At 37.4% G+C, this 18,554-nt stretch overlaps 2 protein-coding genes and 1 long non-coding RNA gene across 5 annotated transcripts in view; 1 reads left to right on the forward strand and 2 right to left on the reverse strand.

The window, feature by feature from the left end:
• prkag2b (protein kinase, AMP-activated, gamma 2 non-catalytic subunit b) overlaps positions 1-6,355 on the reverse strand; it is a 41,534-nt gene extending 35,179 nt beyond the window's left edge. For 2 of the 3 annotated variants that reach the window (XR_007181111.1, XM_048165068.1), the window contains exons 1-2: positions 6,217-6,355; positions 1,811-1,882 (exon numbers count right to left, since the gene is read on the reverse strand). Coding sequence is in view for 2 of the 3 variants with exons in the window: in XM_048165068.1 (XP_048021025.1) it covers positions 1,811-1,882; positions 6,217-6,303 (159 nt within the window). In the remaining variant the exon portion in view is untranslated. Of the gene's footprint in view, positions 1-1,810; positions 1,883-5,469; positions 5,634-6,216 lie in introns of those variants that run through there. The other variant, XM_048165069.1, reaches the window with a different exon arrangement.
• A 114-nt stretch (positions 6,356-6,469) lies between these two features.
• The window catches only part of LOC125252004, a 28,098-nt gene continuing 16,013 nt past the window's right edge, over positions 6,470-18,554 (forward strand). Inside the window, exon 1 of the long non-coding RNA XR_007181112.1 lies at positions 6,470-6,606. This is a non-coding gene — a long non-coding RNA (uncharacterized LOC125252004). The remainder of the gene's footprint in view (positions 6,607-18,554) is intronic.
• kmt2cb (lysine (K)-specific methyltransferase 2Cb) overlaps positions 15,779-18,554 on the reverse strand; it is a 133,666-nt gene continuing 130,890 nt past the window's right edge. Inside the window, 1 exon segment of the mRNA XM_048165067.1 lies at positions 15,779-17,722. Coding sequence (XP_048021024.1) covers positions 17,630-17,722 — 93 coding nt within the window. The 3' untranslated portion in view covers positions 15,779-17,629.

Consider the following 18,554-nt stretch of genomic DNA (forward strand, 5'->3'; position numbering starts at 1 on the left):
TGCTCCGTGGCTAACGGCTAATGCTACACTGTTGGAGAGATTTATAAAGAATGAAGTTGTTTATGCATTATACAGACTGCAAGTGTTTAAAAATGAAAATAGCGACGGCTCTCTTGTCTCCGTGAATACAGTAATAACTGATGGTAACTTTAACCACATTTAACAGTACATTAGCAGCATGCTAACGAAACATTTAGAAAGACAGTTTACAAATATCACTAAAAATATCATGTTATCATGGATCATGTCAGTTATTATTGCTCCATCTGCCATTTTTCGCTATTGTTCTTGCTTGCTTACCTAGTCTGATGATTTGGTTGTGCACATCCAGACGTTAATACTGGCTGCCCTTGTCTAATGCCTTTTATAATGTTGGGAACATGGGCTGGCATATGCAAATATTGGGGGCGTACACCCCGACTGTTACGTAACAGTCGGTGTTATGTTGAGATTCGCCTGTTCTTCGGAGGTCTTTTAAACAAATGAGATTTATATAAAAAGGAGGAAACAATGGAATTTGAGACTCACTGTATGTAATTTCCATGTACTAAACTCTTGTTATTTAACAATGCCAAGATAAATTCAATTTTTCATTCGAGGGCACCTTTAAGAAAGTAAAAACTAATGCAAATATAAGTATATTAACTATTTCAAAGTTTAGCTGTTCTGTGTGGCTGATCTTAGTACACAAAGGCACACCTGAAAGCAAGCTATGTTTTCTCATACTTCATTGCACAATGAACAATCAGTTTCAAGTTAAGCCAGCAGTGAGTCTACTGCCCTAAATAGTTAGTATTTCAAAGTACTGACCTTCAACTCTTTGGCAAACACTTAGATTGTTTATTTGTTAATGTGCCCATTCACTAGGTTGCGGTTGCTTCACAGGCTGTTTTCATTGGCCCAGCTTTGTTTGGCCTTTGATTACAAGAGGAAGGGTAGGCGTCACCTTCAAGCTTAGCTCTGAGTGGGTGAGATATAAATATTAGATGTTGTAAAATAATAAAGCGTGAAAATGTCCAAAGTGGGCCGAATCATTTTTATAGACAATATATATTGGGCACAGTTAGTTTATACCACAGTTAGTATGGTATATGTGGCACAGTTAGTTTACACGTATTATATCAACAAGGTAAATAAATATAAAAGCCATTAGCGTTAGCTGTAATATGGTACTAAATAATGCAGAACTAACTGTGCATGGTACAACCATCACTCTGACCTATTACAAACACTGCCATTATATAATTCACTGCCACACTTAAGTGCTGGCATAGTTTTTTTTTTCTTTACTGTGCAAAATCATCATCCATAGCCACAAAGAAAGCATTTAAATGGTCTGAAATTGAAAGTACAGCATGTGAAAAGAAAGTTTGCCTCGCCTTTTATTAATGAGCAGGTTTGCCTAACGTTTCTGCCCAACTTTTCTAAGCCAATCCAACAACAAAACTGGTATGGGCAGCACACACACCCTCTTTTTTTCTTTTTCTTTTTACCAACAAACCTTGTCTTTATTTCTCAAGTACATGTTTGAACAAGTCAGCTCTATTTCTGTGTAATATCACGTAACAATCCACACATAATTCCTTCAAACCGCACATGCAAAGGCTCTGTTCCAAAACCTAGTGACACAGTTTTGCTCTCTACTCTCTCTACAGACAACAGCTTTATACAGTAAGGCAGCATGCTGAAATGAAACAAAAGGGAATGATTTGGAATGTTCTACATGGAAAAAAAAAAAACCTCAATGAGTGCAAAAAATGTGCAAACATGCAGAAAAACTGGTAAAAGATTGGCATTTTGTGCATTTTACCTTTTGCAGTTCATCTTTATCTGATCGGTCAGTCTCTCCGTCCATAAGAGAGGATGCAAATGTGCTCAAATCCTGTTTAAAGACAAAAAAAGAAAAAAAAGAGTTATGATAAAAGCCAAACAATATGACTCAAACCATGAATAACAGTCTTTTAAAGAGACAAATTTATACGTTATCAGCAGATATTACAAATTTTTAAAAGCATAACAGAATCAAGATGATTTAGCAATCATTAACCTCATTGTTCTTTAAGAAGGTGCTGTTAAATAACGTACAAAATTAGGATTAAGCAGACATTTAAGATGTCATTTATCACTATGTAAGCAAGACGCTCGGCAAGCAAACATTACTCTGCCAGACATTTCTTATCCTTGTAAAGAAAGACAAAATTGACTCTCTAATCTCGTATTCAATGGAGGCAGACTTGGAACAGGATCTGACATTGGTTGGTTTTTTAGCATCATGCCTTTGTTGGGGGGCCTGAAAAACATCACTGTGGGGGGTCATGTCAAAGTTTAGACATGTTTTAGGCAACTGTTCAACATTTATTCAACTTTCTTAAAAGAGTATATCTTTCTAAACAAAGAGTAGCTCAAACACATTTGGTTTTAGACGACTCACTTTCACAAAAGAATGACCTAATGCATTTCAAACAATGTACACAAAGACGTATAATGGCACTAAAATATATGCTGCATTCATACCAAGAATGATTTAGTAAGGTAACTAGGAAAACTGAAAAAAACCTATATGCAAATAGTTTTGCATACAGAAGCAACAATCATTCAAATTCACAATGGTACAAAAAATACTGAAGTACTAAAGAAACTAAGCTAATTATTTGACTGTAATAACCAGTGTTTGGCATAACACATTACAAGTATCGCGAGTTAGTAATCAGATTACTTTTTTCAAGTAACTAGTAAAGTAATGCATTACTTTAAGATTTACAAGAAAATATCTGAATTACTTTTTCAAATAAGTAACACAATTTACTTTGTTTTCCCATTTATTATTTATAGACTACTTTCTTTACTGAAGTCCTCAACATGTCATCCATGAAAGATGCATATTGTATTTACATAATGAATATACTGGAATAGCAGAACAAATTATGAACTGTTCTTACACTACATACCACTGTAGTCATCATAGTCAAAATACGCTTCTGACAATTCAAGAATATTACATTTCAGACTATGTCTGAAGAGTTCTACTCATGGATATTCATTAATGAGCACTATTACTAATGTTTTATACTGGTGCCAGGGGTTTTATGGTTTTGTCTTAAGACCAAGATTTTCAACCCCCTCCCAAACTGCAGCATTTGAACAGAGAGTCCTTTCTGAGCAGAGCCAGGACACACCTCTCATATGGACAGAGATGTTATGAATATGGAGGCGGATGAATAAATGGAAATACCTCATCTTAAAGCAGTGGTCATTGTTGCAAAAACAAACAACCAACCAAACAAAAGAGCTACAGTTTGTTTTACCTAAAGGGACTTTTCATAGAAACATGAAGTGATCTGTAGGCTACAGTAAAGAATCTACAAGGTAGGAATGGAACTGAAAACGGTGTTGTTTCAATAAATAAATTATCAGTATGCTAATCTACTGCAAAAGTGTTTAAACTATTTTCCCTAAACCGAAACTAATTGTAAGGTAGAGCAGGCAGCTCATTGTTTTTTTGTTGCTCTTAAATGAGGTTGAAACTGATAGCTCATCTTTGGATGGCGTCAAAAGAAGACCTTTGCTTTATGGACCACAAACAAACATTTAAGGCCTACAAGATATGATATTTACAAGAGAGAGAGTGAGAGAGAGAGCAATCAATCATAATGGATGTTTTGCAAATGAGAACTTTAGCCATTCTGCAGCAGTGGAAAGTTTTTTGCAACTTTTTTCAGAATGTTCAGATGAACAGGTCAAGTGTTATGTTTGTTGGCTATGACAGCAAAAACAAATCTTTAAAGAGAAGGACATTTTAAAGAAACAATTCATTCACAAATCACCTCAGTCAGTATTTACTCCTGTACATGTTGTACCAAACCTGTGTGCTGTTATTTACTTTGTGAAACACAACAGGTTAAGCTTAAAATTGTCATAAAATAGAAATTCACCCTATTTCTTAATGCATATGTTTCATTTTTAAAAAGGTTTTTGATCTTGTAAATGTCATAACTGGGCCTTGTGGTGAAAATGACTTTTCCAATCATTTCATATACAATCATATATGTCACAACAAGGAAGAAAATATCTGTTGCTACTTCCTTTTCATCTCAACTATAAAAGGAGGTATTTTTGCACAGCCCTTTTTCATTAATGAAAGTTTACTGTTATTATGTCTGTCAAATTCTAAAAAAAAATGTTCATAAAGATAGTCCATAGACCTTCTGTAATATATTGTAAAGCTTCTGTAGCTATACTACAGCTTTGTGTGAGGAACAGAAAAAAAAGATAAGTCATTAACAGTATTCTCTCTGTCAAATCTTTCATTTGTGTTTGAGTTTAAATTCAAAAATGGTGCATCAGCATTGCAGGTTTGACATCATTGAAGCCAAAACACCATTGATTCTCTCATGTGTCATGACCAAGCATGAAAAAGGAGTTAAAGGATTAGTCCACTTTTAAATAAAATTTTCCTGATAATTTACTCACCCCCATGTCATCCATGATGTTCATGTCTTCTTTCTTCAGTCGAAAAGAAATTAAGGTTTTTGATGAAAACATTCCAGGATTTTTCTCGTTATAGTGGACTTCAATGGCCTAAAAAAGGTTGAAGGTCAAAATTACAGTTTCAGTGCAGCTTCAAAGGGCTTTAAACGACACCAGACGAGGAATAAAGGTCTTATCTAAAGAAACAATCGGTCATTTTCGAAAAAAATACAACTATATATGTTTTATATAAACAGATGATCGCCGCTTCCGCACTTTAAAAAACATATATAGTTGTATTTTTTTCAAAAATGGCAGATCGTTTCGCTAGATAAGACCCTTATTCCTCGTTTAAAGCCCTTTGAAGCTGCACTGAAACTGTCATTTTGACCTTCAACCATTTGGAGTCCATTGAAGTCCACTATAAGGAGAATAATCCTGGAATGTTTTCATCAAAAACCTTAATTTCTTTTCGACTGAAGAAAGAAGAACATGAACGTCTTGGATGACATGGGGATGAGTAAATTATGAGGAAAATGTATTTAAAAGTGGACTAATCCTTTAATTTTTGTTTCTTTTTGAGTTGTATACCACTGATCACAAAGAAAAACCTGGGAAAAGAGCTGTGTGAAGATTCTTTAGAACATTCTCGTGTTCCATTGAAAAAAAGTCATATATGGATCATGAGGGGCAGTAAATAAAGATTTACTGAATCTTTATAAAGAAATAAAGAATCTTCATTCTTATAAACTTATTTCTAAGCAGCAGGGTGCCTGATAATATTCCTGCCAGATATGAGCAGGAGATGATCCCTTTGAAAACCTGAGAGAGATCTACAAAGCATGCTAAGAGAAAACACTTGGCTATATAATGAATGCAGGGTGCCATAGCTTCAGTACTGAACTTAATAATCTCTAAGAAAGACACTGTCATAAATTTTCCTTATCTTTGTTTTGAGTAGATGCCACTGAATGGCATTCCATAAAGGAATAATATACAGACCTGGCCTTCGTGATGTTAATTAAACAGGCAGAGATCTCTTCTCTGCATGTAACGCTATGATGAGTCACGGCTCAGCCGAACACACTCTCTTACAGCTGTTTCCCTCACTTCCTCTTTCAGCTTTCTAAACAGCCAGGCTCATGGAACAGCATGGCGAGCCAAACCATTTACAATTTAAGCCTACATGCGTACATTTCGAGCAATTCTTTTGAAAACGTTAACAATACACCAGCGCGCGCGTTCTGTTTTGTTGTCGTACGCAAAACAAACGTAGGCCTGCTCAACCAAAGCTTGCACACGCGTTCATGTTTGCGACACGAGTTCGCATCAGGGCGGGGGGAGGGTTTGCATGCAACTCATGTTTTGACAGCTCTGGATATCTCAAGCAGAACTGATTTCATACAAAAAAAAAAAAAAAATAATAATAATAATAATAAATAAATTAACTATTATATTTCGCACGATTGTAGTAAGATAAATAGTATTAAAGCAATTAAAAGCATATACATTTAGCTTAATAAGTTTCAACAACTTATTAGGTAACATAAAGACGTTCTTAAAATATAACATCTACCTTTCCAAAAAAATGCATCAGAATGTTTAAAATGTGAACAATGAGAACACACAATGTACTTTATTAAAGACAGTAAACGTATTCCAGCCGCCTACGCAGCACGCACGCGGAATTGTCAACACTTTAGGAAGCAATAAAGTTACAAAATATATGCTGCAAAATATATAACTCACTGGCATGTTTAGGCGCAGAGTTCGCTTTTTCTTTGAGGATTTCTTAGTACATTCCTTTTTCTTGGAGTCCATCACTGTACTTCCCATTTTTCTGCAGTCATAATTCTTCTCTTAATATTTAGGGGGAAACGCTCTCCACTCGCGAATGTATTCACTCCAGTTTACCGACTAAATCGTCGTCCGTAATGTGGATTTTGCAGAAGCTCGACTTAAAATGAGCACATCCCCACACTTCAGTTCCTTATCAGTGTCACCGCGCCGTGGAGGACATCCGCATTCAACTCCGCTTCTGTCATGGGTTCGATTCCCGCACTGAGCAGGCGATTCGCCCGGAGCTGCGCACACCCTTCTCCTGCATGGCGAAGAGCTGTAATACACTGTTACAGAGAAGTGAGTTTTATTCACCTCATTCAGACATTATCTCAGAAGTTTCACACCCGCAACCTGAGTGTCAAACTGGTGTCAGAAGATGACGGAGTTTCACTGACAGTGTCGCTTTCCATCGATTCATTCATTCAACTAGCTACAAAGAAAGTCATGACAAAATGATTAAATATTTACAAAATCCTCCCGTATTAATTCAGGCTTATCTGTAGCCTATGTATTTTTAATATTAGGTAGGCTACTATAAGAAAGGAAAGAGAAACTTCTAATCGCTATCTCACACAGGAATCGTTCTTAAAGAGGTAGTTCACCCAAAAATGTAAAATCTCTCATAGACTAATTTACTCACCCTCATGTCGTTTCGAACCTGTATGACCTTTTTGTGTAACAAAAGATATTTTAAGAAATGTCTCAGAAAATTAATTGTCATCATTTAGGCTACTCACCCTCATTTTGTTTCAAACCTGCATTATTAGATAGGCCTAAATTAGACGATTGTTGGTGACCAAACAGTGTCTGCACTCAGTGGTTAAACCAAATGATTCTCTAAGATCCATACTCATCATATCAAGGCAAAGACAGGCTTATAAGAGAAAATTCACATTTATTAATGTATCTTGATTTATGTTGTGTAAAGTTCACAAAGTTGACATGCTCCACTCATACTAGTTACCGATGGTAAAGTAAATATTATGCTTAGTAGATACAAATCTGGTCTTCATATATAAACAATGTCTGTAGTTCAATATAAATAAAGTTTTATTATAGAAGAATAGCCATTAGTGGAGTTGCATAATACAGTCTCTAGGGGGCGCTACTGCACTGCAAGGTAAGCGACACCACTTCCTATATCAATCAGTCTATCTTTTGTTTCATCATCTAACAAATTTTCTTTTGTGAAACACCAAAAGATATGGAAAGAAAAAAAAAAAAAAAAATAGCATGCATTTTAAAGACATAGCCTATCTAATAAGAGATTTTTCCTCATAAAGAACTACAATAAGGTTTTTTTGTTTACTCGGAAAACCAGTGAATGATTAACAAGAAATTATTAGATTATGTTAACTTAATTTGTTTTGTGGTCTGACTCAGTAGTTTTAGAGATCTGAAAGTCCTATGGAGTCGACATGCATAATGATGACAATAAAAGGCAATTTTGCAGTAAAACACTACACTCAGTGCTTTTAGTATTTTTTCTTTTTATAAACTTAAAAATGATGATATTGCATTTGAATATAGAGGCTGGACATCTGCTCAGCACTTCCTCAGATTTATTAATATTTAGAATTGGTGATTCGGGAGGCCTTCGGAGGTGTCTGCTTTCGTCCTGTCGTTTGTATTTGTGTAGTAGTGTCTGTGGAGACGTTATCATCCTGGAATACGGGATCATCATAATGGAGCAGTGTCTGAATGATGGGGTGCAGCTGGTCCTGCAAAATAGACTCATATTGCTTGGCTGTAATATGACCCTGTAGAGCAATCATCAGACCTAATGACTGCTGTGTCATTATGGATCCTCTGCTAGGATTAATACCTGGAAGCAGATTGAAGGGATTGAAAATTTGCTTTAAAAAAAAAATCACATAAATCACATTTTAAGTGCTGAAACCAGTTTGATAATTATTACATTTCAGAATTGTTTTCCTGTGTCTGAGGATATGCTAGATTGATCAGTCAATTCGATCTTCATTCTGGATCCAAATGTAGTGCAAACTGAATTTAGTGCACTCAGACAATGTCTCTTATGTTTCATATCCCATAGAGCGATAATTTCTTCTAGTTCATTATTGTGTAATATTGCCCTTCAGAGCACCGTGTCTGTGTTGATGTGCAGTTCATTTGATTTTCTGCAGCCAGTCGTGTAAAATTGAGTATCTGTCAACAGGCTCAAGTTTCCACTCTTACTCTCTCTCAGTTCTATTCATGTAAACGCAAATCATCCTCTATCTATCTATCTATCTACAAACCCGGTTCCAAAAAAGTTGGGACACTGTACAAATTGTGAATTAAATAAGGAATGCAATAATTTACAAATCTCATAAACTTATGTTATCTATATTCTATTGTGAATAAAATATATCAAATGTTGAAAGTGAGACATTTTGAAATGTCATGCCAAATATTGGCTCATTTTGGATTTCATGAGAGCTACACATTCCAAAAAAGTTGGGTGGGGTAGCAATAAGAGGCCGGAAAAGTTAAATGTACATATAAGGAACAGCTGGAGGACCAATTTGCAACTTATTAGGTCAATTGGCAACATGATTGGGTATAAAAAGAGCCTCTCAGAGTGGCAGTGTCTCTCAGAAGTCAAGATGGGCAGAGGATCACCAATTCCCCCAATGCTGTGGAGCAATATCAGAAAGGAGTTTCTCAGAGAAAAATTGCAGTTTGAAGTTATCATCATCTACAGTGCATAATATCATCCAAAGATTCAGAGAATCTGGAACAATCTCTGTGCATAAGGGTCAAGGCCAGAAAACCATACTGGATGCCCGTGATCTTCGGGCCCTTAGACGGCACTGCATCACATAGAGGAGTGCCATTCGCCGTTGCCAGCTAAAACTCAATAGGTCAAAAAAGAAGCCATATCTAAACATGATCCAGAAGCGCAGACGTTTTCTCTGGGCCAAGGCTAATTTAAAATGGACTTTGGCAAAGTGGAAAACTGTTCTGTGGTCAGTTCTTTTTGGAAAACTGGGACGCCATGTCATCCGGACTAAAGAGGATAAGGACAACCCAAGTTGTTATCAGCGCTCAGTTCAGAAGCCTGCATCTCTGATGGTATGGGGTTGCATGAGTGCGTGTGGCATGGGCAGCTTACACATCTGGAAAGGCACCATCAATGCTGAAAGGTTTATCCAAGTTCTAGAACAACATATGCTCCCATCCAGATGTCGTCTCTTTCAGGGAAGACCTTGCATTTTCCAACATGACAATGCCAGACCACATACTGCATCAATTACAACATCATGGCTGCGTAGAAGGAGGATCCAGGTACTGAAATGGCCAGCCTGCAGTCCAGATCTTTCACTCATAGAAAACATTTGGCGCATCATAAAGAGGAAGATGTGACAAAGAAGACCTAAGACAGTTGAGCAACTAGAAGCCTGTATTAGACAAGAATGGGACAACATTCCTATTCCTAAACTTGAGCAACTTGTCTCCTCAGTCCCCAGACGTTTGCAGACTGTTATAAAAAGAAGAGGGGATGCCACACAGTGGTAAACATGGCCTTGTCCCAACTTTTTTGAGATGTGTTGATGCCATGAAATTTAAAATCAACTTATTTTTCCCTTAAAATGATACATTTAAACTTTTCATATGTCATTTTTGTTGTATTCTGAACAAAATATTGAAATTTAAAACTTCCACATCATTGCATTCTGTTTTTATTCACAATTTGTACAGTGTCCCAACTTTTTTGGAATCGAGTTTCTATCTATCTATCTATCTATCTTAGGAAAGCCATACATCATCAAGTGTAGATTTTAATTTTGTATATAATTTGTCGAAACCCCTACATTATGTTTTGGAAATTTTGACTGGAGAGGATTTCCCCCCAAAAATGCTAGTTAATGTTATCGCATTGGAGTAAAACTATACTGACTTTGCTCACACAGGGTATAACAACTTCCCAAAAAATGTTAATAATATTAAGTAATAATAAAAGCTAATAATACATTTTTTTTTCACCTTTGATACACTTGTGGAGTTCCCAGTCAAAAATGACAAAAAAAATTATAAATCTCTCATTATGCTATATGTTATTGCCAAATACTGGATTCAATCCTTTTTTTTATCTACTTGTTTCCTTTCAATTAGCACAGGTTTTGTATTTCTTTTTGGATCCGATTGATCATAGCCTAGGTCTCATTGATCTGTGCTTATGCATTATTTTTTTTAAGGGAATATGCTTTAGTAAACTTTTGTAAATTAAAAACCGAGGTGCATAAGCACAGATCAATGAGACCTGCGATCAGTCATTTCCAAAAAGAAATACAAAACCTGTGCTAATTGAAAGGTTGATAGAACTAAATACAATATTTGGTGATAATATGATTACAAGCACAGTCTTTCTGTTTTTTTTTTTTTTTTTTTTTTTTTTTTTTACCAGAAACACCAAATTCGGTAAAGGATTTTCAACACAGCAGACAGCACAACTGTTAATGATAAATGACTGTTGTGATGTTTAACTTAAAAATAAATGTGTTTTCTCATTTGTCAAACTCTAAATTATTTCTGTTTACCAGCAGGTGGTGCCTTTTAATAATGATTCCACTGTAACCCAATGAGGCTTTAATTAATATTAAGGAAAGCAAAAGGATCATCCTTTATTATTTGCATGGTCGTCAGCCTAAAGTTGCACATTAAGAACTTTAATTGAGCTTATTGTTATAGGACCTCAGTTTGTAACTTATACTGTTGTAAATGATCCACCTGACACAGGCTACCATTAACGACTGTATTTTGTTCGGCTTCGTCATTCTCCCCACGAATGAACGGCTCAGTGAATCCTTAAACATTGGTTTTAAAGTAACATAAACCCAGACCGTTACATCTTTCTTCTCAGATATGGTACATTATGATCTAACATTCTGTGTTTGACTGATCGTCAGATGGCCTTTCTTTGAGGCAAAAAAGCAGCCTGAAACCAAATGCTTCCATCATGACTGACAATCAGCATGAGGTATGTTTGGTCCGAGGTTTTGGTTTTTATCATTTTCATATATGATTTCTGGCACTGGCCAAACAGCCTTACTTTATTCTGGTCAGTACCGTGCATTGTTCCAGTTAAATCAGCTCTCCAAATGAAATTGGTGGGGCAACCTGATGTGAATAAATTGCCTAGGGTTTGAAATTTATATAAACTGGAAGATTATTTTTTGGACAGTGCAGCAACTGACAAGAAGTTGCTTGACTGTAAACCTCATCCTAGACTGCAGTCTCAGTAACATCAAATTCTTCTTTTAATGTTGTTCAAATCTGTGCGCCTGTAAAGGCATGTGATGCAGTTTTAAAAGTATAGTAGAAGATTTTAACCACATTTCTGCTGATTCAAATGTAGTATTAATTAGTACAACTGCAATATACACCAATCGGGCATAACATTATGACCACCTTCCTAATATTGTGTTGGTCCCCCTTTTGCTACCAAAACAGCCCTGACCCATCGAGGCATGGACTCCACTAGACCCCTGAAGGTGTGCTGTGGTATCTGGCACCTAGGTATTAGCAGCAGATCCTTTAAGTCCTGTAAGTTGCGAGGTGGGGCCTCCATGGATCGGACTTGTTTGTTCAGTACATCCCACAGATGCTCATTTTACATCCAAGTGATGTAAAAGAAAATGATTCATCAGACCAGGCCACCTTCTTTCATTGCTCCGTGGTCCAGTTCTGATGCTCACGTGCCCACTGTTGGCACTTTCGGCAGTGGACAGGGGTCAGCATGGGCACCCTGACTGATCTGCAGCTATGCAGCCCCATACGCAACAAACTGATGCACTGTGTATTCTGACACCTTTCTATCAGAACCAGCATTAACTTCTTGAGAAATTTTAGCTACAAGAGCGCTTCCGTTGGATTGGACCGCACGGGCCAGCCTTCACTCCCCACGTGCATCAATGAGCCTTGTCTGCCCATGACTCTGTCGCCGGTTCACCACTGTTCCTTCCTTGGACCACTTTTGATAGATACTGACCACTGCAGACTGGGAACACCCCACAAGAGCTGCAATTTTGGAGATGCTCTGACCCAGTCGTCTAGCCATCACAATTTGGCCCTTGTCAAACTCGCTCAAATCCTTATGCTTGCCCATTTTTCCTGCTTCTAACACATCAACTTTGAGGACAAAATGTTCACTTGCTGCCTAATATATCCCACCCACTAACAGGTGCCGTGATGAAGAGATAATCAGTGTTATTCACTTCACAGGGGTCATAATGTTATGCCTGATCGGTGTATTTGTTATACAGCATCTCACAGAAGTGAGTGCACTCCTCACATTTTTGTAAATATTTTATTATATCTTTTCATGTGACAACACTGAAGAAATGACACTTTGCTACAATGTAAAGTAGTGAGTGTACAGCTTGTATAACAGTGTAAATTTGCAGTCCCCTCAAACTAACTCAACACACAGCGATTAATGTCTAAACCGCTGGCCACAAAAGTGAGCACACCCCTAAGTGAAAATGTCCAAATTGGGCCCAATAAGCCATTTTCTCTCCCTGGTGTCATGTGACTCATTAGTGTTACAAGGTCTCAGGTGTGAATGGGGAGCAGGTGTGTTAAATTTGGTGTTATCGCTCTCACTCTCTCATACTGGTCACTGGGAGTTCAACATGGCACCTCATGGCAAAGAACTCTCTGAGGATCTGAAAAAAAGAATTGTTGCTCTACATAAAGATGGCATAGGCTGTAAGAAGATTGCCAAGACCCTGAAACTGAGCTGCAGCATGGTGGCCAAGACCACACAGCGGTTTAACAGGACAGGTTCCACTCAGAACAGGCCTTGCCATGGTCGACCAAAGAAGCTGAGAGCACGTGCTCAGCGTCATATCCAGAGGTTGTGTTTGGGAAATAGATATATGAGTGTTGCCAACATTGCTGCAGAGGTTGAAGGGGTGGGTCAGCCTGTCAGTGCTCAGACCATACGCCGCACACTGCATCAAAATGGTCTGTATGGCTGTCGTCCCAGAAGGAAGCCTCTTCTAAAGATGATGCACAAAAAAGCCCGCAAACAGTTTGCTGAAGACAAGCAGACTAAGGACATGGATTACTGGAACCATGTCCTGTGGTCTGATGAGATCAAGATAAACTTATTTGGTTCAGATGTCAAGCGTGTGTGGCGGCAACCAGGTGAGGAGTACAAAGACAAGTGTGTCTTGCCTACAGTCAAGCATGGTAGTGGGAGTGTCATGGTTTGGGGCTGCATGAGTGCTCCCAGCACTGGGGAGCTACAGTTCATTGAGGGAACCATGAATGAGCAGAGCTCTCCTTCAGAGACTGGGCCGCAGGGCAGTATTCCAACATGATAACGACCCCAAACACACAGACGACCACTGCCTTGCTAAAGAAGCTGAGGGTAAAGGTGATGGACTGGCCAAGCATGTTTCCAGACCTAAACCCTATTGAGCATCTGTGGGGCATCCTCAAATGGAAGGTGGAGGAGCGCAAGGTCTCTAACATCCACCAGCTCCATGATGTTGTCATGGAGGAGTGGAAGAGGTAGAGACTCCAGTGGCAACCTGTGAAGCTCTGGTGAACTCCATAGCCAAGAGGGTTAAGGCAGTGCTGGAAAATAATGGTGGCCACACAAAATATTGACACTTTGGGCCCAATTTGGACATTTTCACTTAGGGGTGTGCTCACTTTTGTGGCCAGCGGTTTAGAAATTAATGGCTGTGTGTTGAGTTATTTTGAGGGGACAACAAATTTACAGTGTTATATAAGCTGTACACTCACTACTTTACATTGTAGCAAAGTGTCATTTCTTCAGTGTTGTCACATGAAAAGATATAATAAAATATTAACAAAAATGTGAGGGGTGTACTCACTTCTGTGAGATACTGTATATTAGTACAACTGATGTTGGTGGCGATTTTCAAAAAAACAAGCCCATTTTATCAGCACTGTAGATGATAAAATAGAGAAACACACACTTTATATTCAGTTTAAATACATCTTATATTTAGGCCAAAATATGCTGTAATCCGTGGCCTAACATAATGGTAGTAGAAAATATAATGGAAGGGGGTGGGTGGGGTGGGACTTATTTTAAAACTTAAAAACCTCTAAAAAGACTGACCTTTGTATTGGGGTTTACCAACTTTTTAACACCACTGTATTTAAATGCACATAATATTATATCCATTTGTTGAAGATGATATTAAAAACAAGCTAATTCAAACTATAATCAAAACTACCATATTAGTAATGACAAAAAAATTGTGAAAACCGTGTCAAACAAAGACTATAACATAGGACATGATATAAGACTGGCTCAGCACTGTCAGATCAGGGTGTGTCAGCGTAATGAGAGTGTCCCACTCATCTATTTAACATGGGGTTACCATGGCTATACAATACAAACTCATACTCTTGACATGGACCTTGTTATGGCTGAAGAACATTGTGTGTGAGTCAGTACACGATTCCCCCTCCCAAACCAGAGGCCTCAGGGGTGTGCTGTGGTGTCTTGCTGCGTCCCAGGAAAGCGAGAGGGTCTTTTAATATCATAAGCATACGACCCCCTCCCTGAATATAAAATAACTAAGACCTGTTGTCACTTCAAAAAAGAAATTTTAAAGGAACACTCCACTTTTTTTGAAAATAGGCTCATTTTCCAACTCCCCTAGAGTTAAACAGTTGAGTTTTACCATTTTCGAATCCATTCAGCCGATCTCCGGGTCTGGAAGTACCACTTTTAGCGTAGCTTAGCATAGTTTATTGAATCTGACGTTGCTGCCGTACCATGGGTGCAGCAGGCGCAATGATATTACGCAGCGCCTCTCACAAATGTCGCCATGGTTGCAAGGCACAGGCGTTGCGTAATATCATTGCGCCTGCTGCACCCATGGTACGGCAGCAAAGTTCCTTGATTATTACGCCGGAATGAGAGTATAGTTCCTAGCCATATCGGCCTAGAAAATCGCAACTTTTAATTTTCCGTCGGTTTTAGGACACGATGTAAATACAGAAGAGTCAAGTTTTAAATAGGAAAAATATCAAAACTCTTTGGTCATTTTTGAGCGAGATGCTAACGGTCTAATCAGATTCAATGAACTATGCTAAGCTATGCTAAAAGTGGTACCGCCAGACCCGGAGATCGGCTGAATGGATTCGAAAATGGTAAAAATGGTAAAAGGGGAGTTGGAAAATAAGCCTATTTTCAAAAAAAGTGGAGTGTTCCTTTAATTAAAAAAAAAAAAAAAAAAAAAAAAAAAAATTTCAGCTAGTTGCAACATTTCTCATTTTCATTTAGCTGATGTACTAGAATAACTAAAACTAATAAAATAATAAAAACAAGACATAGAAATGACAAAACAGTAACTAAAATTAAAATAAAAACAAAAACCACAATAATAAAAAATAATTTAAAATATTGATAAAAATATATATAATTATCTCAATAAAACTGCAACACATTACCAGAAGAAAATAAGTTGTGCATCAATTAATGATGTAAAATATTTTATTATTTTTTTTGTAAATGTAAATTCAATTCCTCAAATACCAAACCCTATATCGCTCTGTGTACTTCAAAAAAGCTTCAGTTTCCAAAACAATTTAGACTACTATACAGAGCAAAAAAGAAAAAAAGAAAAAAAAAGAAAGAAAAAAAAAAAAAACACTAGGAAATTGATGTATTTTACAAGACAAGGAAAATATCCATGAAACAATTTTGTTACAGCTGTTCATTGAGAAAAAATATATACAACTGACTCTTTTGAAAAAATTCATGCCCAGTACAATACAAAGTCTAAACTGTCCATTTTTCAACGTGAAATTGTGCACACAGAAACTCCCAAATTGAAATAACAAGGCATGTGAAATGTGAAAACAGTTTTTGGCTACAAAATGAATAGCGCTCTCTGAACAGATGCTTCACTTCAATCAATAAAACTAATACAGGCATATGTTTTTCATATGTACACATTTTTTAGAGAGTTACGCTGGCCCTTCCTCCCACCGATTCCTGCTCATAATACGACGACTTCTCTTTCTCACGCAACGAAGTTGCATGTTTATAAAATCCACACGACAGCCTTTTTTTTAAAAAAATGAGCATGATCTACTTGTGCCTGTTCAGGTTACGCTTGTGATCTCATAATCGGTTTGTGAGGTTTAAAGTTCATTTCACAGTTATCCCTATATCTACAATCCCACCTGATTTACTAGAATGTCACTTGTTTTGAATTCTGTGTCGCTGCTATCCGTAACATAAAATGGAACAAATTGAAATGAAAACCAACAAAATGGTCAGCAATAATGAATAAACCACAAAGTCACTACAAATACCACATCCTAAGCACAGAGAAAATACTTTCTTGTGAAAATCACTTTTGTAATTCTGTACAGTTTCATAATTACACGTGTACACGTGGTATCGTGATGTGTCTTTGTTAAATAATTCTGAAAAGGAAAAGAAAGGAGAAAAAAGCAAAACAAAACGGAACAAGCACATCTAAAATATCTGAATACCGATATGAATAAGGTAGTGAATAAGGTAGTATTTGGTCAATCATTCCGATATTTCTCTATATTTACACGGTATTTACAGATGTAACAGAATCTCAAACTGCGTGCAAGAATCGCAGTCGGGCATCCTTTTTATCGGCATAAAACCGCTTTTAAAAATAGGCCCATTCATTCACTCACACAGTAATAAATACAAAACACCTTTATTTTCTTACACTAAACAATGAGAGATATCTAGGATAAAACTGACTCATGGAATCAAGTATTTTTGAGTTTTTTCGTGAGTTTGTTTTCTATTTCTTTTTTTTTTCTTTCTTTTTTTTTTAGTGCAACATGTTTTTCCCTTTGCGGAAGTCAATTCCGTACATTCTCCATTCAGTGATGTTCTACATTGATTTCTACGGTACAGATCACGTCATACAGATGGGCCTGCCCTCTCCATCGACCTATAAGGCATACCCGGCACAGTGCTCTCGCTCATTCTCCGTCCTCATTCGCTGGTGAAATCTGTCCCGTGTGACGCACACGCATTTGAGCTGACAAACAAACCAAGCTAAACGCTCACACACACGCACGCACGCGCACACACACACACGCACACAGACTCATGGCACATGCACATAACGGAACCTTTTCCTTTCAAGTCAAGAAAATGAAACAAATGGCTCTCACACAATGCTGTATTCTAGCATTGTGTTTTCCTCTTAGTTTTGCACGTTTAAAAATGATCGCCCGCTAAAACAACTTCCAGGATTGGCTGTTTCCTTTTCTTTTATGTCTCCCTCTGGTAAATTGGCACCTCAAGAGTTGTTGCTGTCACTCCTGTTCAGTTTATCCACTTGCGGCAGTTGGCGGCTCCACAGTGACATGGGATCTTGCTCTGATCTTCAACTGGGGTGAGCTTGTAATCATAGCAGAGCTGAAACAAAATCATTCAAAGGTGGTTCAAATCTCAAATCATAAGCTCTACGGATAGTTCTTATGAAAACAGACACTCCAAAAATTGTCCCTTATTCAGTATTTCATCACATGATCGAGAAAAGCATTATAACCAGACGTGGTGCAGTCGAGAGCACTTTGTCTAAATGAACAGTCACACTAAAAAATGTAGGTATGCACCACAATTCTGGCCGGTACTGATGTTTAAAGGGTTAGTTCACCCAAAAATGAAAATTCTGTCATTAATTACTCATTTGTTGTTCCAAACCCATAAAACCTTCATTCATCTTCGGAACACAAATTAAGATATTTTTGATAAAATCCGATGGATCAGTGAGGCCTCCATTGCCAGCAAGATCATTAACACTTTCAGATGCCCAGAAAGTTACTAAAAACATATTTAAAACAGTTCATGTGACTACAGTGGTTTAACCTTAATGTTATGAAGCGACGAGAATACTTTTTGTGTGGCAAAAAAACAAAATAACGACTATTCAACAATATCTAGTGATGGCCGATTTCAAAACACTTGTTTCATGAAGCTTTGAACCTTCACAAATCTTTTGTTTTAAATCAGTGGTTCGGAGCGTGTATTCGAAATGTGTTTCGAAATTTCAATGGTTCACCCCTGGGGGGCGTGACTTTGGCAGTTTGATACACGAACCACTGATTTGAAACAAAAGATTCATAAAGCTTCGAAGCTTGCTGCAGCAGTGTTTTGAAATCGCCCATCACAAGATATTGTTGAATAAAGTCATTATTTTGTTTTTTGGCAGACAAAAAGTATTCTTGTCACTTCATAACACTGAGGT

This window comes from Megalobrama amblycephala, linkage group LG17 (genome assembly GCF_018812025.1).
Source record: "Megalobrama amblycephala isolate DHTTF-2021 linkage group LG17, ASM1881202v1, whole genome shotgun sequence".
NCBI lineage: Eukaryota > Metazoa > Chordata > Actinopteri > Cypriniformes > Xenocyprididae > Megalobrama > Megalobrama amblycephala.